The sequence below is a fragment of the Archocentrus centrarchus genome, chromosome 8 (genome assembly GCF_007364275.1).
Source record: "Archocentrus centrarchus isolate MPI-CPG fArcCen1 chromosome 8, fArcCen1, whole genome shotgun sequence".
Lineage (NCBI taxonomy): Eukaryota > Metazoa > Chordata > Actinopteri > Cichliformes > Cichlidae > Archocentrus > Archocentrus centrarchus.
The window spans coordinates 9,982,235-10,005,765 of NC_044353.1; the positions used below are offsets into that span (position 1 = coordinate 9,982,235).

Consider the following 23,531-nt stretch of genomic DNA (forward strand, 5'->3'; position numbering starts at 1 on the left):
AAGAAAAAAAGTGAAATGAGCTTTTGCTTTTTATGTTTCATTCCTTTTCATTCTGATCCAGAAATGAGTGCCTCATTCATCAGGGCCGCGGGCAGGAAGCATGGTGATGTAAAATGAAGCAGAGATGCTGATGAGCTGCAGGGAAGCAGCTCTTCACACTGTGTGCGATAAACACGAACCACGTGACACCGCAGAATGTAAAATCACATCAGCTCAAAGGACTGATTTCCCCTCCATTGGACTGCCATAGCAGTGTGAAGCCTCTGAGCTAACCTTTCCCTTCCTTATTTCACCCCTGTTCAACTTCCCTCTCTTTCTTTCATCTCTTATTCTGCATTCAGACACGCACAATCAATTTTTTATCTCATCTACCCTTTTGCTCCCACCTTTTTTTTCCTTTTCCTTCCCTTGGTTGCTGTAGCGTGTGGATTGATTTTCCAGGCAGTGTTGATCTTCAGTTTGAGATGTGTGTGATATGCGGGCAGTGAGGAACCCAATTACAGCAGAGGCATTCGTTCTCCTGATGTGTTAGGACTCCTAACACACCGAGACACACAGTTTCCTTGAATGCCATCATTGTGTTTCCACTGCAGTGCAATGTGTGTTTGCTGAAATGGACTCATGTGGTGTGTCTGCATTTTATAAAAAAATAAAATAAAAAAAATCATGCATTTGTGCTGAGATAACTTACTATATATATGAACTGTCACAGATTGCTGTAAAAAATACAGAAATGCACTGTTCTTGATGAATATATATAAATCCATCTAGGAATAAAATATTAACAGCAAGATACTGTATTACTACAATTGTATGGTATAATATAGTGTTTTTCATGTCTGACTCTGCCTCTGACTAAAGGGCAGCAACCTCAGGGGCTGAAAAAGTGCCATAAACTGCAGTTCCTCTAGTGGCCACTTGAAGCTGACTTCAAAAGTGAGTCAAACTTCATGGACTCACATGTTAAAACGACCAACTCCAATGCATTAAAACACTTATTTACAGCCTGGCTGGAAAATGATTTTGGCCCCTATGAATACTTTCCCCCCACCTCATAACAACTCTGTGAGCGGTGAAGCCAATGTGGAAATGCCTCCATTCTTTTTAATGGCCACCAGGGGGTGCAAACAGACAAAACAGCTATCTGACGTGACCTCTGACCTTTGCTGCTGAGTTAATGGGCTCAGATGCACATTTTAGGTCAGACTGGAAAAAGGTCTGAGGAAATTTTAGTCACACTTATACTATATGGACTAAAGTACTAGACTACCTACACATTACACCTGCAGGAGTTGTTCAGGCCCCTCTTCTGTGGAACCAGCTCCCAGGTTGGATTCAGGAGACAGACACCCTCTCTGTTTTTAAGATTAGACTCAAAACTTTTTTGTGATAAAGCTTAAAGGTAGGGTTGGATCAGGTGACCCTGAAACCTCCCTTAGTTATGCTGCTTATGGACTCAGACTGCTGTAGGACTTCCTGTGATGCACTGAGCAGTTCTTTTCCCCATGTGTTTATACACCACTGCAGCATGTCATTTAAATTTTTGTCTTCTCTCTCTGTTAGTCTGTGTTTTGTCCTCCTGTCTCCCTGAGTCTCTTTCCCCTCATCCCTCTTGCTGGTCATGGTTTTGATGGAAATTTCTTCCTATTAAACGGGAGTTTTTCCTTCCCACCATCGCAAAGTGCCTGTTGTGAACTGAACTGAGTAACTGACACAAGGCATTGAAGGTAACAGTTTCATGCTGGCAAATCTAGGTGCCAGCATTTTGCTGTAATTGAACTGTGTATAGGTGTGTGTGTGTGTGTTTCTGGGTTGCTTCAGTGGCAGTGGCCTTTATTAATTACCACTAATGCTAATTTCCATTGCTTTTGAGCCAAGAGAGTCGTCATCCACCTACACTGTTATGTCCTCTGTCATGACAACGTCACACACTCCCATTTGGTGATATCCAATTAGTCTCTCCCTCTGAGGAGAAAAGGCTCCAATCTAATAAGTGTCCTTTCTTAATACCAGTGGAAGCCTTAAAGCCCAGATTACAGCCTCAGCTCTCTCTGTTAGTCCCTCCCCTTTCAAACCTACTGCACCTCACTTTCACTATTTTTGTCTCTCTGTCTATCTGGACCTCTCGCTTGTTTCTCTACGCCCACTCTGAGGAGCTGGCTCAACTGCTATCACTTATGTGGGCATCCCAAAGTGTGAAGGGAGTTTTTTTCAGAAGGATGAAAAAAAAAACAAATGTTTCCCAAATCAGGTTGAGCATCATCTGAGCTCATGCAGTTATCTCTCTTTTGCAGGATTCAGAGCAAATTCCGGTTCTTTTTTTTATTCTCAGGGCTCGTGCAAGCAGTTCGGATGTAAAGCATTACATAGAAAGGGGTTTATATGCTTCTCACTGCAGCTGAGCTAGACTGCTGTGCCCAAATGGAGTAATCAATTAGAATGGAAGTAATGAGGAAATAAGATGAAATATCCGGCATTTAACATGAGGTTAAAGTGATGAAAAATGGCACAGGAGGCTGAAAAGCTTTTGAAGAAGACAAATGAAACAGGATCTCAGTATTTGCTTGCAAATTAAGGTCCAAGCATTTCTTTAACTTCCTTTCCTTCTGCTATGAGAATGAGTCCAGAGCTAGCTTGAAATGAAGAGGAGGACAAGACTCAACATTTCTTGCATTTTATGAACTCATCCCTTCAGCCACTCTGCTTTCCTCCCGACTGAAGCTCCACACTTGCAGAGCTTTTGTAAACTGCTTTGCAGGTTGTATGCATATCTGCTGCATGCTTTTTGCTTGGTCTGTTTTAGATCAACAACTTATATTTTTGGTGCATAACTTTTTTTTTTTTGTTTTTCTTTTTTGTGAGGTAACAGCATTTTGTGTTCACTTGGGATTAAGCCATTATTTTCAGTACTTTTTGCTTCTTTTTTTCAGTTAAATTGCTTTGGAGCATGGCTTTCTGAAGGTCCCACCACAGCCTTTCAGTCAGGTGTAGGTCTGAACTTTGACTGGGCCATTGCAGCACCTTCATTCTTTTCTTTTTCAGCCGCTCTGTTGTAGGTTTGCTGCTGTGTTTGGGATTATTGTCCTGTTTCAGGACCCAATTTAAACCAAGCTTGAGCTGATGTGCTGTGTTTGGTTTTTGCCAGACGTGGTGCTGTGCATTAAGCTCAAACATCTGCACTTTGGTCTCATCTTTACAAAGGACATTGTTCCAGGAGTTTATTTGTTTATTAAGATGCAACGTTGCAAACCTAGGCTGTGCTGCCATGTTCTTTTTTAGAGAGGAGAGGCTTTCTACTGGCAGCCCTTCCAAACAAGTCATACCTGTTTAACATTTAACAGGCTAACTGAGGCCTGTAGACTCTGAGCTGTAGCTTTTGTTTTGTTTTTTGTTTGCTTGTTTTTCTGTGATGTCCTCTCCTGGAAGATTGTGATATTGTGGTAACACACACCTGAATGCTCCAGACCAACAAACTGCAAAACAATTCTGCTTTTATGGATCAAATGCATTTGATTAGCAGCACCTGGCTTCTACTTACCCTCTTAATTCCTGTGGGAGGAGTAAGGCTGTACTTAGTTTTTCTTCTTTTTCATGACTGTATCTTTCACAATAGATACTGTGAGTCATGAAAAGAAGTCAGTGTCGCACTGTGTGTTTGATTAGGGCTCTTATTGTGGTGGTAAGGCCATTCATCATGGTTTGTACTTACATATAAACAACAGAAAAACCTGAGCCCTTGAGTGGATATTTTTCTAGCATTTTATAGATCCACTTGAACAGATACCCTTAGAGGAAAAGCTCATGGCAAATTAACAGAAAGTAGTTCTGAGTGATTGTCTTTGTTCTATGCTGAAACCTCTCTGTGCTGACATCTCTTTCAGGAGAATAATATCCCCAACGTGCAGTGCATCAGTGTGGGGACCCTCCAGTAGAGTTCCAGAGAATCACTGCCAAGGCTCACTGAAGCTGCTCTGGCAGCATGCACTGATCTACAACCATGTGATGGCTTTTTATGTAAATTTGTCACCCAGCTGAAGGTACCCAGAATTACTCCATAGATACACAAAATGACTCAAATGTAATCCAAAGTTTACGCAGATGTAATTTGTCAAGCACCACTGTTTGTCTTGTTGTACCTTCATCAGATAAAATAAAATTGCACAGCGCTGTCATGCATGTTAATGTCTCTATGGATTCAGTAACATTTAAGAGAAGTTAACAAAATAAAAGCATATCTTTCTGCAGCACCACTGGAGTATTTCTCTTTTCTGGAAATTATTTCCGATTCTAACATCAAAGCTTAGGTGCTGTCTGCACCCGTTTCCTCTGCTCTGTTCACAGAGTATGTGATACAGTAATTTGCTTTTCCTTCACCAAGATTGAATCCAATCATTCTCAGTGTCCGATCGCACAGTGCAGGCCTGCACATACAGAAAATCCTAACGGTCAGTGTGTGGATGCTTTTAATGGAACAGTCATGCAGGAAAAATAACCATAAAATAAACTATTACCCTTTTTTTTTTCTTGCTCTCATTTGTAAGTAACATTCTGCCCCAGAAAGCAGTAGTCAGCACATTTATATATATATATATATATATATATATATTTTTTTTTTTTTTTGCAACATGAACCTTAATGTTTATTCATCTGTTTTATATTCTGCCTTTTCCATAATGGCTGCAGGATAGCCAAGTCCGGCGCCCTCTTTCCTCGCTAAACATTTTCATTGCTGCCTCGGATGAAATATGGCACATCATTAATTGCACCGCCACATACCTGCTGCTGTACGTGCAGCCCTGCTCAGTCTGCTAGACAAAAATAACAGGATTTTATGGCAGAAGGGACCTTGACTCGGCTGTGAAAAGTTCTACATTCTACAATTTTAAGACTCACTGAGGAGCTTCAGAGGAAAACAAGAACTTCCCTCACTGTATGTGCAATGCACCTAACTCAAGGGATATACCAGTGTTGTGGCTACACATAACAGACAACTTAGCAAAGAACCAAAAATTGTATCTTTAGGCACTTTGTTACTGGCAGCCTGTCACAAAAAGTATTGTTTGTACTTACTCATTTGAATCTACAAATAATGCAAAAGAAACAGTTTGAAGGGCATAAAATAGTATTTTTGCACCAGCAAGGTGATTCCCAAAGAGCTATTAGCCAAAAACTTGGTAAATCATATGGTATGCAGTGGACAAATGGAAGACAAAAGAAGAAGTGGCAGGTCTAAAAAACTGTCCACCTCAGATGAACAGTATCTGAAAGTCGTTTCCTTAAGAAACAGGAACAAATCCAGCAAAGAGCTGACACAGGATCTGAGAGATGCACCTGGACCTTCAGCTGATCCATCTACTGTTCATTGAAGCCCCATCAGTAACAGTCTCAGTGGAAGGGTGGCTGTCAGGAAGCCATTTTTCAGGAAGGGAAACAAGGAGAAAAGGCTGAGGTATGCCACATTACAGAAGAACTGGACTAAAAATCAGTGGCAACAGGTCTGATGGAGTGATGAATCTGAATTTAAAATTTTTGGTTCACATTGTCATCATTATGTACAGAGGAGGTCAGGAGAGAGGTACAACAGTGAGTGTTTACAGTCATAGTAAAACATAGTGGAGGCTCTGTCATGGTTTTGGCTACATTTCACTCAGAGTTTGATCCACCATGCAATATCATCTAGAAAGCATCTGACTGGCAACAGCTTCATTTTTCAGCACGGTAATGATCTCAAACACCAATGCAGTAAAAACATAGCTGGACAGATTGAAGCAGTATGGAAATCATCCTGACAGAGAACAGAACAAAAGGCAGAAACATCCAAAGAAGAGCTTTGAATGTCCTTCAGGAAGCCTGGAGAACTATTCCTGAAGACTACTTAAAGAAATGAGAAGAAGGCTGCCTCAGAGAGTTCAGCCTGTGCTGAAGAATAAAGGTGATCACAAGAAATATTGATTTTCAAGTTTGTTAAAATTATACAAACTCTGTTTTTACCTGATATCCTGTATTTCCATGTATGTTTGCATGTTTCAATAAATCCCTGCACCCATTTCTAATTTTCTTATCAAAATGTAAAGACATGCGGGATGACTCTAGACTTCTGCACAGTACTGCATTTGTACAAAGAAGAAACAGGAAACATCAGGAATAGTTTGGAAAATGTTTCCAGAAAGCCCTCATGATGACAAACCGATGTAAGCCTGTGTAATGAGATTCAGGTCAGTCTGGCCATCAGAGATTTCTTCACTGTGTCTAATTAGTTCAGCACAGTGGCTTCTTAAAGTGTTACATAACAGTGATGCGCAATGGAAACTTCTCAGAATCCCTGGAATAAACTTGAACAATCAACAGTTTGAACTCCGTGTTGAGTACTGAAATAAAACATTCATACAGGGTGACAGCATGCAGACCGAGACACAAATGACCAGAAAACAAGCATGAACAAGTCAACATCACGATATGCTGGCTGGCAAGAGACATTGAAATATTCCTTAAATGATTATTCGTGAGGACAGAGATGCTCAGCAGTTGAAAACGTTTAAATGTAAATATTCAAGATATGAACAGAAACAGATAATGATATAGAAAAGAGGTTCATTATACACAGTTCTCTGTATTAAAGAAATTTCCTTTTTGCAATGAAAGTAGAAAAAAAAAAGCTAAAACTGGAGGGATTCAGCACTTCAAAGCTCACAGGAGCATAACAGATAGAAAATTGAAATGCATGATGTGTTTGCATGAAAGAAAAGTCCTTGGTTGTATTTTAAATGAATTACTGTAAGCCAAGCCATGGAATTTTAATCTATAAGGAAGGGGGGCTGAACTGGAATTAAATGACTTATGCAAAACACACAGCAGCAAGCACATTTTTTTACATTTTAATGTATAAATATAATAACAAAAAAACAAAGTGACCTTTTTCATGAATAATCCCACCCATGGCACATCTGAAAGCAGCCCTTAATCAAAAATGATAAATGTGGCGACAAAGGAAACACAAAGGTAGGCAATATAAAAGAGAATAAATAGAATAAATTCCAGTGTATGGAAAATATGGCAAATAAAACAGAATAACATGAATAAAATTAAATGGGAACACAATGAGAAAACACAAAACACACACACACACACACACACACACACACACACACACACACACACACACACACACACACACACACACACACACACACACACACACACACACAGGGAGAAAGTACTTTCAAAAGCTTATTTCAAAACGAGGAAACAATGAGGATGATTACTCGTTTCAGGGTGCAGAAAGCTGAAAATAAAAAAGCTGAAAATAATGCATAAATAGCTGAAATCGTTCAGATTAAGAATCAAAATCAAACTTGCTGCACATGCGAGTACCAACATCATGCTTTTGCACATTTACAGCCACCACACAGTTGAAGCCTGTTATGGTTGTGTGCATATACTCATAGAGCTGGTGTCACACGATGTTTTGCAGAATCGTTCCTCTACAGCATTGTTCCCCTATGGACACATTTTAAACACCAATTAAATCTGTGATCATCTTATAATGTTAAATAAATTTACCAGCCTAGATTTGATTTTCCGGATCAGCTGATGGTTACATGCAGGAAGGTTATGTATACATGTATATAAGTCATGGTCCAGCCACCCCTACAAATAAAATAAAGTCTAGCTCTGCCACCAGCCCGATATAGGCTAACAGTTAAAATGTATTAACACAGCGTGTAACAGGATTGAGGTCAGAGGTCAGCGCTGCTGCCAGCAACCAGTGTGAGTGTTGAGATGGGATTAGAAAGTGGTGCATGTGTAAAGAAGGCTATATTGAATCTGCTGTGCATCACTACCATGGCTTGTTCTACAAGTGTCAGCACCAACACTGTGACCTCACGTTCACCAGCAAAGCAGACATCTCGAGCTCTTTGCCCCCTTTCATACGACCGCAGACGCGCTATGATGTGGTTCACACGCAAAACTATTATTAAGCACGGAGCACCATTACACACAAGTTTAAATTGATGTTTTAACATGCTCCCCTTCAGGGCTTAAACGGCTGCTTTTCACACTTTCTGTTTTCAAGGCCAGTGAGGACATGTTTTGATTTAAAAAAAAAAAAGAACTTGATTGCAGGCACTCCTGTACTCTGGCAATCTTAATACTGCTACTGTTTATGTAACCCACTGGTTGGTGTTTTGGTCACTGCCTTTTTCATTTTTTTGAGAAGTTACCAAACTCAGACCAAAGTGTGAAGTTGCTAGCTATTGATAACAAGTTTAGTTTGCAAGCTACAACAATGAGACACACAGATATCTGTTCATTAGCACTGAGTAACTAATAAAATATTAGAATTTCATCTGCAAGAACTGACCCAGGTGATATAATCTGCCATGTAGTTGCACCAAAAATGCTCAAAAAGGCAGAAACATAGTGAGGTTAGTTACTCTAAACTGAGCACCCATGGGTCTAACTTTAAGCCTTAAAAGATCTAAATGGATGGGTCAAAAACCAAAAAAACAGCGTGCAGAGACTGACTCACTGCTTCCTGAATCCATTTCTTTTGTAAATCCCATCGCTGGCTCTGTCACCAGTTTTATTATTGAGCGAGTGTTTGGAACATTTCTTATCCCTCCACTTAAAATTCAGCAGAGTTAACTGTCTCCATGCAATTCCCTGTAACCACAAAACTACACCACCACGTAGCTGCTAACCAACGCTGCTTATATTTCAACCACTAGCAGGAAAAAGATGGAGCTGACTGGAAACCAAGTGAATGTTAATATGTTTGGAGTCTCTCTTCCCTATTCATCTAATTCTATCTTTTACAAATACTTCAAATTGTTTGTGTTAACATCATATTTCTTCTGTTTTTGGGGGCTGGTGGCTCAGACTGTTTTTTTTTTTTAGTATGAAGTCTAGAATTTAAACATAGAAATCTGTCCTGGGCAAAAAGTGTGAGTTCAGCAGTTGAGTGGCATTTGAGACTGTGGTTCACTCCCGTCTAGACGTTTTCCACTAAAAAAGTTCATGCCTAGAATAGTTACTGACGGTCTCTGAGCTTTCTGTGCCGTGGGAAGCAAACCTCCATACATCCCACATGTACTGCACGTCTGCGGCGGGTGCTTCTCGAGGCCGAGTTTGGGCGTAAAAAGAGTTGTTGCTGTTGTTTGCCTCTGAACAGACACACATACACACACACACACACACACACACACACACACACACACACACACACACACACACACACACACACACACACACACACACACACACACACACACATGTATGTATGTATGTATGTTGAAGCCATAAATTTGATGAGCTTTAAAATGATGCCTGTGAGGTTAAACATACTACAAGGACACACACACACACACACTGAGGTATTGAGACACACTGCTTCCCCAGAGCGACTTTTCAATTGTGAGTCCCTCTGCTAATCAAATTAGCAGTCTTAGTATCAAGTATTGGCAATGAGTATTAGCATGAAGACAGGAAAACTTGGATACTTGACACACTGACCTGTAAAGGATATCAAAACTGTGCAGCTGCTGTACAGTTCAGCTCAGGTCACTGGTATTACCTTTTTAAGGAGTGATACCTGAGCTGATAATATAAAGAGGCCACAGGTAAACCAGCTTAGGTGAGTTAGTTGTGCCCACAGCAAGGCAAGTCCTGAAGAGTTGATTCCATTGGTTAGCACATTATTTAACTTGGTGTTGATGACAGGGATTATACCAACAAAATGGACAATAGGAATAATCAAACCTTCATATAAGGCAGAGGAATTACACTCCTTAGTTGTATAGGAAAATTGCTTTTGTAATTAATGAGTGTCTGACTTCTCATTTAACCATGGTGGGCTTTCTGGGAGAAGAGCATGCTGGTTTTAGGGCAGGCTACTCAACAACTGATCGAAAACCTTTTTCTATTGACTTTTGTTTGGTGTTTGTCAGATTGGATGATTGAAGTTTGAAGGAACAAGTCATATTGGCAATTTAACAGTTAATTCATTTAACAAACAGGGGCCTCAGCAGCATGTGGAAGAACAACCATACAGAGCCACAGCAGCCTGGCACCTCTTCCTCATGCTGGTCACCAGCTTGGTCACACACTCTGGTACAAACAGCACACCCAAGCTGATCCCACAAGTGTTCAGTGGGGTTGAGGTCAAGACTGCAGGCACAATAAGCTGTTTGGCACTGACAGAGAAGATTTGGCAACTTTTTCATGGACGCAAAGCCACATACTCAACTCTGCTGCTCAACCCACAAATGCATTTTCCTTACCAATGTGGCTCCAATTAAGGGGAAATAAACAGGCTTTCCAGCAGTATAAGATTTATTTCCAAGAAGAATTGTTACAGCAAAGAAGTAATCAACCAAACACAAATTTCCTGCCTGTACTGTGCTTTTATTGATTAGAAAAGGTTTTTGCTTTAGTGGAAAGAAGTTTATTATTTATGTGTATAACTGATGCCAAACTACAAAGTCATCCAGTAGTGATGGCCCAGAATTGGTCTTCTAAATTGTTTTACTGTAATATGGGGATTCAACAAGGTGAGAATTTATCACATTTGCTTATCACACAATAAGTGGACATTATAATAGGCTGTCATACCTGGCTGAGAAATTTATAATGCAAATGAGTGATGATAATGTTGAGGTCTGTTTAAGACTCTTTGTTCTGCATGCAGATGATACTGTAGTGCAGGCAGGATCAGAAACAGAGCTTCAGAAACTTTTAGATGCAGTAGAAAGATAATGTGTCAACTGGAAACTACGTGTAGATCCTGATAAACGTATAATACTCATTTTTGGAAGAGGCAAAGCAAGAAAGTCCTGTGAGTCCAGGAAAGTCTTTTACAGTGTGATTTGTGATTATCTGCTGAAATTTGATTACAGCTTGGATGGGTCACAAGTGTAGGGTCATGAAGATATTTCATTTATTGAAGCTTTGCGTGTTAAATTTTTGAGAATGTTCCTTAAGCTCAGTGAAAATGCTGCAAATTGAGCTGTATAAGGAGAAACGGGTAGTTATACATCACTTAATAAGTTAATAAGTCAGAATTTGAGATGCCTAACTCAAAATCTCCACTTATTCTCTGTTATGGATGACTTCTATGGGTGACAGTTTTAAAAGTGAATCGAATGGCAGAAAGAGATCAAGCAAAACTTCAAAATAAAATCAATATTTAGAAAAGGATTTTCACTAAAACCTGTATATCCACAGAGGCCTGCAGGTGGGTTTGGGATGAAAAAGACAGTAAAAACTGCAAAAATAATACATGCACGATAAAATAAGATCAGTTAGTAAAATAAAATAACTATTAAATGTTAAAATAATAGTATTAATAAGAATGTAACGTATACTAAAAGAGGAAGATTTTAATGTGAGAGGAAGGATGTTGCAAAGCACCCACTGCAAAAGCACGGTCTCTCTTACCCACAAACCTCGACTGTAACACAAGTTAAAGCAGTTGTCAGAGGATCCAAGTGAGCTACTGTGGAGCAAAGGTGTGAAATGAACCCCAGTGGCAGCCCATGCATGGCTTTATAAACAAATGAAGGGACCCTAAAATCCACTCTGTAATGCCCTAAAAGAAACCGACCTGCGTTTCCCCACCTGTAGAGCAAGATCCAGTGTTTCCATTACACAGCACAGAAGTGCAGGCTTTGGCAAAGAGGCCAGGTCTGTCCTCCTTCCCTTCTTTAGCCTACATACACTTAAAGAGGCTTAGCCACCGTCCTATCCTCCTTTAGGAGCAGGTGCATGTGTTGGCATGTCCTTAAAACCTGAGCTGATCAGGATATGATCGACTCCAAATCCAGAGCAGTTTATGAAATATACTAATCCCCACTTAGTGCCCCTTACATTAATCTCTTTGAGCTTTAATAACTATGAGTGACAGGGGTATGTAAAATGTAACTTTGTACATTTTTTTTAGAGAACATTTCAATGAGAATTCATTAAATAAGCCATTTTTTCCTTTAACCCTCGCTGTTGGTAATCATCAATCAATCGAAAGGATTAATTCAGCCGACACTGTTTTTTCTTTGGAGAGCCAAAGAGGGCATAGAAACATTTCAAGGCCTCATTTATTAAAATGGACACAGGAAAAACATATCCAATATCACTTTTCTTCTTCTTTTTTAGGTGTCTTTACAAAGATATATAAAGCTTAAACATTGGGGGCAAAATGCTGCTGGAAATAATAATAATAATACTTATGAGTAATTAATAAAGTGACGAGTGATGTCCCACGTGTTAAACTTTGGAGACATATTAAATGATTGTTGTGAAGCTGCAGGCATTTAATAAAGTTAAATACCTGCAGATTTATATCACATAAAGTTTTCAGAAAGAAAAGGCACACTCACGCTCTCACGGTCAGGTCAGCTTTTGTCTTCCGTGTTGCTGAGATGTTTTAAATGTGGAAAAAGCTTCAGACTTTACCCAGTGTGTAAATAAAGCTTCTTTAACCCACATAATAACTGAGTGGGCAGCATGAATTATATGCATGCTGTCATGCATGGGTTAGATGTATCAGGTTATTATAACAGGCAGTGTTGGAGCACATAATGTGACTTTTTCTCATCACTGACTCTTTATTTACAGATTAGTCTCTGTGTAATCTCATTTTAATACATGAAATCTCTTTTTGTCTGTTTTTCTACTTCTCACAGTGTGATTGAGTATTAAGCAGTTTGCCAACAGCATGAACACTGTAGCACGGGCATGTACGAGTATTATTAATAACCGGCATGAGATAAAAAAATGAAGGTGTCAGCAATAAGTGATGAATGATGATAGAGCATGTACGAGGCACTGATTTGAGGTGATCCATACAAAAGAACATACTGTTGATATTTTAGCATGCCCCCAAAACTTCTTAAATCATGTTCTCATTTCTTACTAAGAGCTCCCCTGGTTCCTCTGTAGGTGTTCAGGATGAAAGGCTGGTCTCTTGAGCTGGCTCTGTGTACACGTCTTGAAATATGAATTTTTTTTCCTGCTATGTCCACTGAGGGGCTCCGTAACCACCTCCCAATCACCACTATGAAGGTCACATTTATGACTGAGTGAAATGTCTTTCAGACTGAGGCAACACCCTGACCTTCTGAGCCTGGTCAAAATGATTTCAGTACTAAAAGCTCGTCGACCTCACCTTTACTTTGTTTTTAGCATCAGTTAGCCAGATGTTACTGTTCTAAACTGGTAAACAAGCCAGTACAGTGTGCACTGTGCACTCCATCTTGTAAATTTCAGCCTGTATGCGTAGTGTGAGCAGTTTAAATGGTGCAATTTTGTCAATTTTTCAAACAAACAAACAAATCGGGCACATCATTTGAAGAAGTGTGATTGCTCTTGACCTTCCTCCTTATTCATATGCCGCTGCATATGATCCGAATGTTGTGTTGACTTGTGTATCAGTTGTATTTGTTTCTTTAATTGTGTTTAGATTTGTTACAATCTCTGAGACTTTTATGGATCAAGGATCACGTGTCTGTGTGGTTGCATTTGTAGTAAATTTATCTCGGTTTAAAAAAAAAAAGCTGTTTGGAAAATTTGCGGAATTTAGAGAATGTCCTCCTTTATTTGAAGTCAGCGTTCTGTGGTTCTCTTATTTTATCCGACTTCCAAGCAGTCTAATCTTGGATCCGACCTCTAGATCAACACTTTCCACATACGGCCCATATGGAAAAGAGAGAGAGAGAGAGTTTCTCTTTCCCTCAAACAGTAAATATATATATCGTCTGTGAAGTCTTGTATATCTTCCATGATTTATTCACAAAAGTTCTTCTCATGCAAAAGTGTTCATGTGCAAATCAGGGGAAGTAAATCCAATATTAACTTTCTTTTACAGCTGAGTGAGGCTGAATTAATAAAGCAGACAGTTTAAATGTTAATAGCTCAGAGGGGTGTAGATTAAGAATTGCCGCTTTTCCTGTCATTTTCCTCCCACAGGATATTGGAATAATAAAAAAGATAACAGGTACCCATCCAGCGAGGCTCAGTTTAACATTTTCAAACCCTCCCGTTATTTCATCCCTACTCTTTAGAAGAAAAACATTCAGGAGCATGAGGTCAAAGACCGCTAACTTTGCTCTTTGTTCAGGTTCAAGATGTTTCCATGTACATCAAAAAGAACAGGAATGTCGGGACCAAGATCTCCTGCTTTTTTTTATGGGTATTATTAAGTTCATTCACTGATCAAGTGGACCTCCCACACTGATGCAGGTCTCTGAGAACGACGCTGCCAAACCCACGCTGTGAAGGTTAGGACCCAAACAGTCGAGTAGTTACTGTAACTCACATTTGAAAGGAATACCTGGAAAACTGTGTGTGCTTAATGTGTGAACGTGCGGCAATTTTCCAGGCTGCAAATGCAACGTTATCAAACCAAAGGCACTTCTTTGCTCAAATTCTGTTATTCTATTTGACATATTTTGTAATCATAGGTACATAATGGAGTTTACTTACACTTCTTGGTATAATGGAAGCTTCACTGGAGAACCTAGAAAAGTCTGGATCTTTGGATTTGAGCCTGAACCTGATTCAACAGGTGGTTTTAAAACTCCAAATGCGAACAGCATGAGTCAAGAAAGATGCTACTTATATAGAAGTCATCTTTCTTTCACATTTCCAGTATTTCTAATATAATGTTGCTTTTAATTGTATTTGTGGAGTACTGTTGACATGTTTACATTTTTTCAAGGTCAGTGTGGTTTCTGTTTAACAGGAGCTCCACATGTGAAAACAACATCTCACATGAACCTGACACGAGACCGGCTGGTTGTCTTAACACGACAACGCTAAATGCAGGCATGCTGAGCTTTAGAGGGATAAGTGAGACAAAATCCTTCCAGACTGATCTTTGACTATCTATCCCAGTAAGCTGCACCACCTCCATCCCATGGCAGGTAGGGCAGCAGTGGGCGGAGCTATTGGAACAAAGGGCAATGAGAATCAGGGACAGAGGCTGGGAGGGGGGGGGGCAGAAGATGCTGGCTGGGTGGACAAGTTTGGCTGACCTTTTCTGGTGACCATGTGACTGGAAAAAAGGCTGATGTGGGGATTAGAACTGATGATATAAAAGTGCAACACAGACAACACACTTCACAGACTCAAGGAGAAGAGAGAAGCAGCTCCAGCTCCAGCGACTGGGATATCTGTGACAGCAGGCAAGTGCAAACTCTACCGCTGCATCTTTATTGACTTTTTTTTACTAACGAAACTGCTAGGATGCTAACGTAATGTATCATGCGATAAGTACAAAAGTAGCAGCAGTGATAGTACATGGATAACTGACAGCTGAAAAGATATCAAAGAAAATTTAGTGCATTGCATTGCTACAGCTAAAATGGTAAACCAATACAAGGAAAGCAGGAAGAAATGGATTGTGAGAGGAAAAAATAAGGTAGTGATGTTCTTGTGAAAAAAGAAAAGCGAAAATGTGACATTTCTTCTCTATCCTGGGGGGAAAAAAGCATTAAATTTGCAAATATTAAAAAAAAAAGATGAGTCCTTGAAGACATGAAACTTGATGGGGAGGGTGCGTGTTGGTAATTTCTAATACTCAGTTTAAAGAGGATTGACTCGAGGGCAGCAATCATAGCAAACAGATAGTTAATGACCTGCCGGCCAGCGTCTCCACATCACAGTTCGGCTGAAAGGTCAGGAGAGGCTCTGCAGCCACAGGCCGAATGTATCTGCCGGTCCTGATGCAGGTGGTGCATATGTTTGAGTTACATAACATGGAAAACCAGGGTGTTTTCCCACCTCTGTTAAAATGCTTTAACAGGTTTACCAGTGTTAGCAGTCAGAGGAACAGGGTAGGAACCAGAGCTTAGGAAGGATTCCACTTGGGATCTGGTTTAAGATGAGAACAAAGGGAACAGACGGGGATATTTTGATCATGATGTGTTTTTGACAATGATAGTCACACCAAACTCTGCATCAAGATTAACAAAGTTGATGACACTTAATTGCGAGCCTGGTTTCTAAACTATCAGACAAGAGAAGCCAGTTGGAAGTCTACATGGAAGAGCTAAAGTTGGAGGTGAAGAATGAAGGTCTCTCCCTTATTGCAAGTCATTCCTGTTGTCCATGAAGGGCAATTAGTCCACTGTGGATTACAGTGGGATTAGAGCTAATCTGTCTGTAAAACCTAATCTGTGTAATCTCCATGGATTGGCACCGAGTGCTGGAAACAAACAGGATTAGCGCAAGGGCAGCAGGAGGCAACGAACTATTAGTGAGGCTTTATCAAAAATGTCTTCTGCCATCAGAGATCCACAGTAGAAATGAACGCCAGCCCCCCAGCAGGAAGCGCCCTGGCCCCTGGTGGAGCCACAGGCCCCACTACACCCAAGAAGGGCCCACCCAAGTTCAAGCAGAGGCAGACCCGCACATTCAAGAGCAAGGCCCCCAAGCCAGGCCAGAAGGGGTAAAATACATTTTTTATCATATTCACGTTGATCAAAGCGTAGAGCAGGACCTTGGCCACTCATCTCGTCCCTTCCTTTTGTTTCCAGATTCGGTGATGATATCCCTGGCATGGAGGGTCTTGGCACAGACTTCACAGTGGTGTGCCCATGGGAAGCCTTCGGCGACATGGAGCTCAGCGACTTGGCCAAATACGGCATCATTTAAACCTGCTGCCTCCTGCCTTCCTGCACCTCTCCTCTCTCTAATCCTCCCCAGCTGGCCTTCTCTCCATCTCAGCTTGGCACGTCGTGATAAGGCTGCCAGCAAACCCCCTAATGCCCTCTCGTCTATCTACCTCTTTCTTTCCTCCACTAAGTGGATGGAAAGCATAATGATGTTCTTATTTTTATATTATTATTATATTATACTGTTTACAGTATACATACTTGAATTGAAAAGACGAGAAAACCTTTTCTACGCACCTTTTTCCTTTCCCCTTCATCCACCTGGCATACTCCCCCTCATGACTTTTCCTTCCTCCTTCCCCCCTCCCTCCTCTCCCCCTGTGCCACTCCCAACCCACGGCAATGGACGCAAGCAAAATACTACTCAGCACTAGCTTGTATTTGCTTCTAGCTGCCTGTTAAAATGTAAATAATTTGCTCTATGTATTAAACCTTTTTACCTTATCTTCCATCTTACCTTTTGTATTTCCTTTCTCTTTTATTTTGCATTGTATTTTCTATTCCGCACAAGGTTATTGTAAACACCCAGGGATGCAATGAGAGTATGCAACATGCTGTAATAGTGACAACTTACAATGCACTTTCACACAATCATGGAGAAGGAATTCCTTTCTGTCCCGTTTGCCATCTCTTTCTCTCCTTGCTGCTACCTGCACATTCCTCCTTAGAGAAATTAAAGGCATATACGTTTTGTGTTTGCAAGCACAATACTATGGAAGACATACTGTGAACTGGTATCTCCTAATAGCTGAAATAAAATGAGTTTATTTTCACTACTTTCACAACTTCTGTTGTCCTCTTTTTTTTCTTTGTCTGAATGACATAATAGAATAACAGCATGTGAAACATAGCATTAAAAAAATAAAAACTAGAAAATTGCAATGTAGACATAGACTGTATATAAATGACGGACTTGTGTAACATCACCCATTGTTTTGTGGGTTCTGTGCTGGGACCAATTCTATTTCCTTCAGACAACATTATTTGAAAACACCACATATATTTTCACTAATATGCAGATGACTCCCAGTATATCCATGAAGCCAGATGACACAAACCAACTGGCTTCATGGATAATAACAGCACTGAAGTTCTTGTACTCGGCCCTACAAACCTTAGAAACATCGTGTCTAACCAGATACTTACTCTAGATGGCATTACCTTGGCCTCCAGTAACCCTGTGAGGAACCTGGGAGTCATTTTTGACCAGGATATGCCCTTCAGTGCAGATATTCAACAAATATGTAGGACTACTTTCCTGCATTTGCGCAATATCTCTAAAATTAGAAACATCCTGTCTCCCTGTGCTCTCCTTTCTCCTCCTGTTCCCTCAACCCCAAATGGTTGCAGCAGATGGCTGCCCCTCCCTGAGCCTGGTTCTTCCTGTTAAAAGGGAGTTTTTCCTTCCCAGTTTTGCCAAGAGCTTGCTCATAGGGGAATGTCTCAGTGTTGGGGTTTTCCCTCTAACATTGTAGGGTCTTACTGTGATGCCGTGTTGGTGCTATATAAATATAAAACTGAAATTACATTAAAAAATATTTTTATTAATGAAAAATAAATGATCCTAAAATCAGACTTCCTCCTCCTTTCTCTTCTTCTCCTCTCCTTGCCAGAGGAGATCATGTCCTGTAATCGTGGCGGCTCAGATCATAACACCGGCATCCAGGTATTAATATAATGAACATTAGGCTATTTTACTTGGTGTCCTATGCACAGCAACTTATACTCCCAATTATACAGTACACAAGATATATTAATATACTCTGTAACTAATGAACCTTATTTGCAGCATATTCAAAAAAACTCTGAGGTTTTGCTTACAAACAGCAATGCTTTGAGTTAAATGTAAATGCCTGTGCTCTAGCAAGCAAAATTGCAATTTTATTTATGTGTGCTAAGCAGAGTGTATTTGCTCATTAGCACAGCTGTGTAGATTTTTGGATGCGATGCTGCTGCCAAATCAAAAATATAACAATTAAGAATGAGTATGCCAATTTTCATGGCCATAAATCCACTAGCGATCACAAAATTTCACTCTATTTAGAAAAAAAAAACAAAACAAGAACTGAAACAACACTGAGGAACAATCAAACTACTCAAAATAAATTAAACGTATACGTGCAAGACTTTAGTCTCAAGCTTTAGTGGCGTACCTGCCTGAAAGATAGACATCACCATCTCAATGCAGCAAAAAAGGCCCCCAAACCACTTAAAGACACACCTGCTATGGTACCTCTTTCCAAAAAAAAAAATAAAAATAATGATGTTATGATTTGGACTGAGTGACAAATATGCACACAGATACTTTATGTAAGACATATTAGTTTCTTTGAAACATTTATTAGAAGGAGATGTTTATATTGGCGTGCACTCCTGTGTGTACACTCTGCGACAAACCAGTTTAAAAATGGAAAAGGCCCTCTGGGCTTCAGACTGAATCTTAGTAGATGAGTGACTTCAGCTTGAGCTGAACACACCCTATAAACAATGTGCGTGTGCAGGCATGAGTGGAGGTATTACGTATGGGCTTGCAACAGTCAAAAACATTCTCTGTTCCTGATGCAACCCTACCTGCGGCGAACTCACCAATTTCATGTGTTGTGGATGTGATTTAACAGTAACCAAGGAGACCAACTGTTCTGTATCCCTGTGACAGCAGGATGAGTCAGGCGGGCTCACCTTAACGCCCTCGGTTCTCACCCCTGCTGAGCTGTGAATGAATATCTCAGGTGAAACACGTGACCACATTATCAACAAATGGGATGCAAATTCTTATGAGAAACGGGATTCATAAATCGGGAGGTGTGACTTATCATCACTTCCAGGTGTGTGAGAGCCCCACCTATAATCACAGGGAGGGACACAGCAAGAGCACACCAGACAGAGCGTGTAGAGGTGCAGGTTTCTAACCTTCTAGCTGAAAGTTGAAAGCAATCCCCTCTAGTTGCGGTTTTGGACCTCGTGCTTTTTCTTCTTCCTCGCCTCGTGCTCTTCCTGTTTACTCAAGCTGGCAGAGAAGCGAGCACATCATCAAGATAAGAGGTGTAAAACATCAACAAGAGTATTTACTGCAGCCTGAACTTCAGACTGAGGCTGATTGAGTGTAATTCGGAGGAGGTGGAACTGTTCATGCACCCCAAAGGACAAAAGGTAACCGCGCTTAATAAAGGTTGGGTCAGGTTTGTGAATTTGGAATTTCCATGCATTTTATATTTTGATGTGTAGCGATTATAATTGGCTAACAGTCATCAAAATAATGCTCAGAGGTGATAAAAACCTCTACACCCCAAACAACTATAACGCAAGCAAGTGATGGGGCAAAGTTGAGGGCCCAGGCCTGTTTGTCCAGAGTTATAACTGCTAAAAGGTCATCTTGAAATCTCTGGTGCTGGAACAAAGACTCCACTATGTGATGGAGGAAATGATCATCAGCTATCAGAAGTGACTATCTGACTCTCACCTCTAATCTTAACTGCATAAAACCCACAATCACGGTGTGTGGCGGCACTCTCACAGTCTCCTTTCCTGTCCCACGCTCGCCTCCATGTTGCAGCTGGTTTTTCCTCCGAGCTTAGCCCTGGCTCACCCATTTCTCTGCTTTGTCCTGGCATGTTTATACACTCCTTTCTCCTCCTGCGCTCTTCACTCTAGCTGCCATCAAACCTCTTCTACTTTTTTTCTTTTCCATGCTGTGACCTCTGTCTTATCAGCTTCCACTCCACCGAGCTCGATTTGCAGAGTTTCGGTGCGTTTCAGGAAACTTTTGAGTGACAGCTTTGCAGTCAAACATGCGTGAAATATATTTTGCTCTTTTTGTTTCAGGATTAAAGACCTGCCACATCAAAGGACAGTTAAACAAAGAAGGACTGAATCCTCATGCGGATTACTATAATGAGTATGGCCTTTTCATCCAAGAACCTGAAATGGCTTTCCCCCCTCCTCTTCCTCTTTTATGCCCCTCTCACCTGTCTGTGCCAGTCAGCCAACAGCAGCTCAACCAGTTCCTCAAATGATACATCCTTGAGTGGAGTGCCAGGCTGCGGCAACGGGCTGAATCCAGTGTACCGCTATCTATGTGACCGCCGGGCAGCATGGGGGATTGTGCTGGAGACCCTGGCCTCTGCGGGCTTCCTGTTAACTATAGTTCTCCTCTTAGCCCTGCTGCTCTGGTCCCTGTGTATCTGCATCTCATCTCGGCACCATCGCAACACCAACATTGGCAGCATAGTGACCTCCATGTCCCTGTTCTTATTGGCCACAGCTGGGATCTTTGCCATCACCTTCTCCTTCATCATCCGTCTCACCCCTCAGACATGCCCCACCAGGCTGTTCCTCTTTGGCGTGCTCTTCTCGCTGGCCTTCTCCTGCCTGCTGGCTCGCTGCCTCGCCCTGTTGGGCGTCGCAGCAGCCCGAGGCTGGGGGGAGCCCGCTGTGGCTTTGGGGCTGTTCACCGTGCAAGTCATCATCGCCACAGAGTGGCTGATCATTGTGTTGGTCCGGGATACGAATCCCTGCGAGTACAGCCAGGAGGAATTTGTCATGTTGCTGATCTACGTCCTGTGCCTACTGGCTATCACCTTGATCCTTTCCCTGCACCTCCTGTGTCGCAACTGCTGCACATCCAGCTATAGCTATACAGGACCCATCAACCAGCAAGGGAGGGTACACGCCGGGCTGCTCTTCCTCACGGTGCTGCTCTCTGCCTGCATCTGGGTGGTGTGGATCACCATGCTGACCAGGGGGAACCCCAGGCTGGGTCGTCGGCCAAATTGGGATGACCCAGTGATTAGCATTGCCTTGGTGGTAAATGGCTGGGTATTACTGATGGGGCATGGGTTGTCCCAGGTCGCCTTCTATTGCAGTGTGAAGGCAAAGTCCAAGAATGCCCCTTTAGACTTTGCGGGATGGACCCACCCGAGTGCTGATATCCCAGGACTGGCCAGCCAGAAGGAGGGGAGAGAGAACGGAAGCTTTGAGAATGACTTGGAGAACAAGAGAGGTGAGATGCTTTTTCTTACTTATGATTAGGAGCAACGAGGCACATTAAGGTTTTTTTTACTATTTAAGACTTTATACTAAAGAATGTGTACGGAACAATTCAGGATGTACCTGATAGTTTAAGACAAGCTCGTGAGCACTTCTCTGACCACTCCTGACCCAGGACTTTATAGCATTAAATTATTTAATAAGGAACCACCTGGGAGCTCCTCTAATCAGTGATTACTTAATATTTACCTGCAAATCAATTTTCATGAGCCCCTGTTCATGAGGCTGCCTCTGATCCAAACACTAAGGGCCACAAAGGAGGAGCTACTTATTCAATATTGATTACACCAGTTAGCCACATATTACTTAGTAGTTACTCAGTATTTCCTCATTACCTAAGCATTACTTTAACCTTGCTCTCATTTTAAAGTGGTAAAATCCATAAATCCTATCGGACTCCGCCAGCAAAACAGAAAAGGCTAACCATGATCAACAATGACATCATGCTGAAATATTAACCCAACCTTACAAAAATGACTTGTGCTATTAGTCAGCTCCGCTCTCACTGTGGGCCTTTATGATGAAGCGCGTATAATGACCCTATAATTAGCTGACTGTGTCTCCCTTCAGGCCGGAGAACTGAGCAATCGCTGCGCTCACCCTACGAGTCGGGCTTCTCCATGACGGTGAGTATTAAAGGATAAAACATCTGTACGACCTTTTACAACAGGACTAAACTGTGGCTGTGCTGTAGTGTAGGATTAATTGGAGTTTATTGGGGGGTATTAATTGCAATGAATGAGCAATTATGTTTCATCATGTGTTACAGGAAATCGACCCCAACAAAGATTACACCATCCCTCGCCCTCAGACCACAAACTACAATGAACCCTATGATGAATATTATGGACGTGAATAAAATCATATCTGACTAATGCCTTACGCACATGCGCGCACCAAAGTCAGAAGCTGAAGGCAGCTCAGCTCATGCCCTAATCTGCACTTAAATGTGCAAATGTAAATATTATTTTTTTTTAGTATTATAAGAAATGGTTTTTCAAATGTGCCAAATGGATCCCCAAAACCAAAAACAAGAAAAGCAGGCTCAGCAGCATGACTCATCTGCTTGAGTCTCATCACCAGAGGCTTGACGGGTTCAGATAGTCCAGCTTTCTTCTGGCAAACCCACTGGACAAACACTCCGCGGGGCGGCGTCTGGGTGTGCTACCCGGAGATGGCTTATAACAGCCCTGAGGTGATGGGAGGAGTGAAACTGTCGCTCTGAAGGTGCCAAACTGCCGAGCAGAGCAGGGACGTCCATGAATGAAAGAGAGGACCACCGAGAGGAATGAGAAGAGAGAAGAGGTGAGATAGGAAAAGGAAGGGGCATCAGACGGAATGAGACAAGACAGGAGGAGATTGGACAGGAGACCTGTCAGCACCGTGGGAGGGCTCGTGCCATCACTGATTACCATCTTCATATTCAGTTACTTCACAGTTACACTTCTGCAAAACAAGGGGAGCGAGCTAGAAAGATGTGAGGAATACAGCATGTGCCTCTTTCCTACAACCTAATTTTTTGTGCAATTTACAAATGCTTGTATGATGTGTTATCAATAAAAATGAAAAGCTCTTTGTGCTACCAGAGCTCAGTTTTTTGCACACATACGCTAAAACCAGTTTAATGCCACCATGCACCTGCAGCAAACACACACACGGGTGCAGGGAGCCGTAAGTGCAAGGTTTAGCCACCAGGGGGCAATGTCGTAACAAGCTATAGTAAGGTAGACGTCAGAAAAGGGGGTGGTGGGGTGGTGGGGTTCAAGTTAGGACTGACCTCTAAACCTTTTAAGAAATATACTTCTCTGGCAAGAAAAA

The 23,531-nt window shown here is 41.5% G+C and overlaps 2 protein-coding genes and 1 long non-coding RNA gene across 3 annotated transcripts; all 3 read left to right on the top strand.

The window, feature by feature from the left end:
- Positions 1–2,074: 2,074 nt before the first annotated feature.
- LOC115784964 (uncharacterized) lies at positions 2,075–4,244 on the top strand. Its single transcript, XR_004020309.1, has 2 exons — positions 2,075–2,251; positions 3,882–4,244. It is a non-coding gene; the product is annotated as an uncharacterized LOC115784964 (long non-coding RNA).
- A 10,786-nt stretch (positions 4,245–15,030) lies between these two features.
- Positions 15,031–17,123, top strand: pde6hb (phosphodiesterase 6H, cGMP-specific, cone, gamma, paralog b). The gene is made up of 3 exons (XM_030735337.1): positions 15,031–15,176; positions 16,284–16,441; positions 16,530–17,123. The coding sequence occupies exons 2-3, from the start codon at positions 16,299–16,301 to the stop codon at positions 16,645–16,647; spliced, it is 261 nt and encodes an 86-aa protein (XP_030591197.1). The 5' UTR covers positions 15,031–15,176; positions 16,284–16,298; the 3' UTR covers positions 16,648–17,123.
- A 2,358-nt stretch (positions 17,124–19,481) lies between these two features.
- On the top strand, positions 19,482–23,286 carry LOC115784824 (retinoic acid-induced protein 3). The gene is made up of 4 exons (XM_030736175.1): positions 19,482–19,817; positions 20,490–21,666; positions 22,284–22,339; positions 22,483–23,286. The coding sequence occupies exons 2-4, from the start codon at positions 20,544–20,546 to the stop codon at positions 22,570–22,572; spliced, it is 1,269 nt and encodes a 422-aa protein (XP_030592035.1). The 5' UTR covers positions 19,482–19,817; positions 20,490–20,543; the 3' UTR covers positions 22,573–23,286.
- The last annotated feature ends 245 nt before the right edge of the window (positions 23,287–23,531 follow it).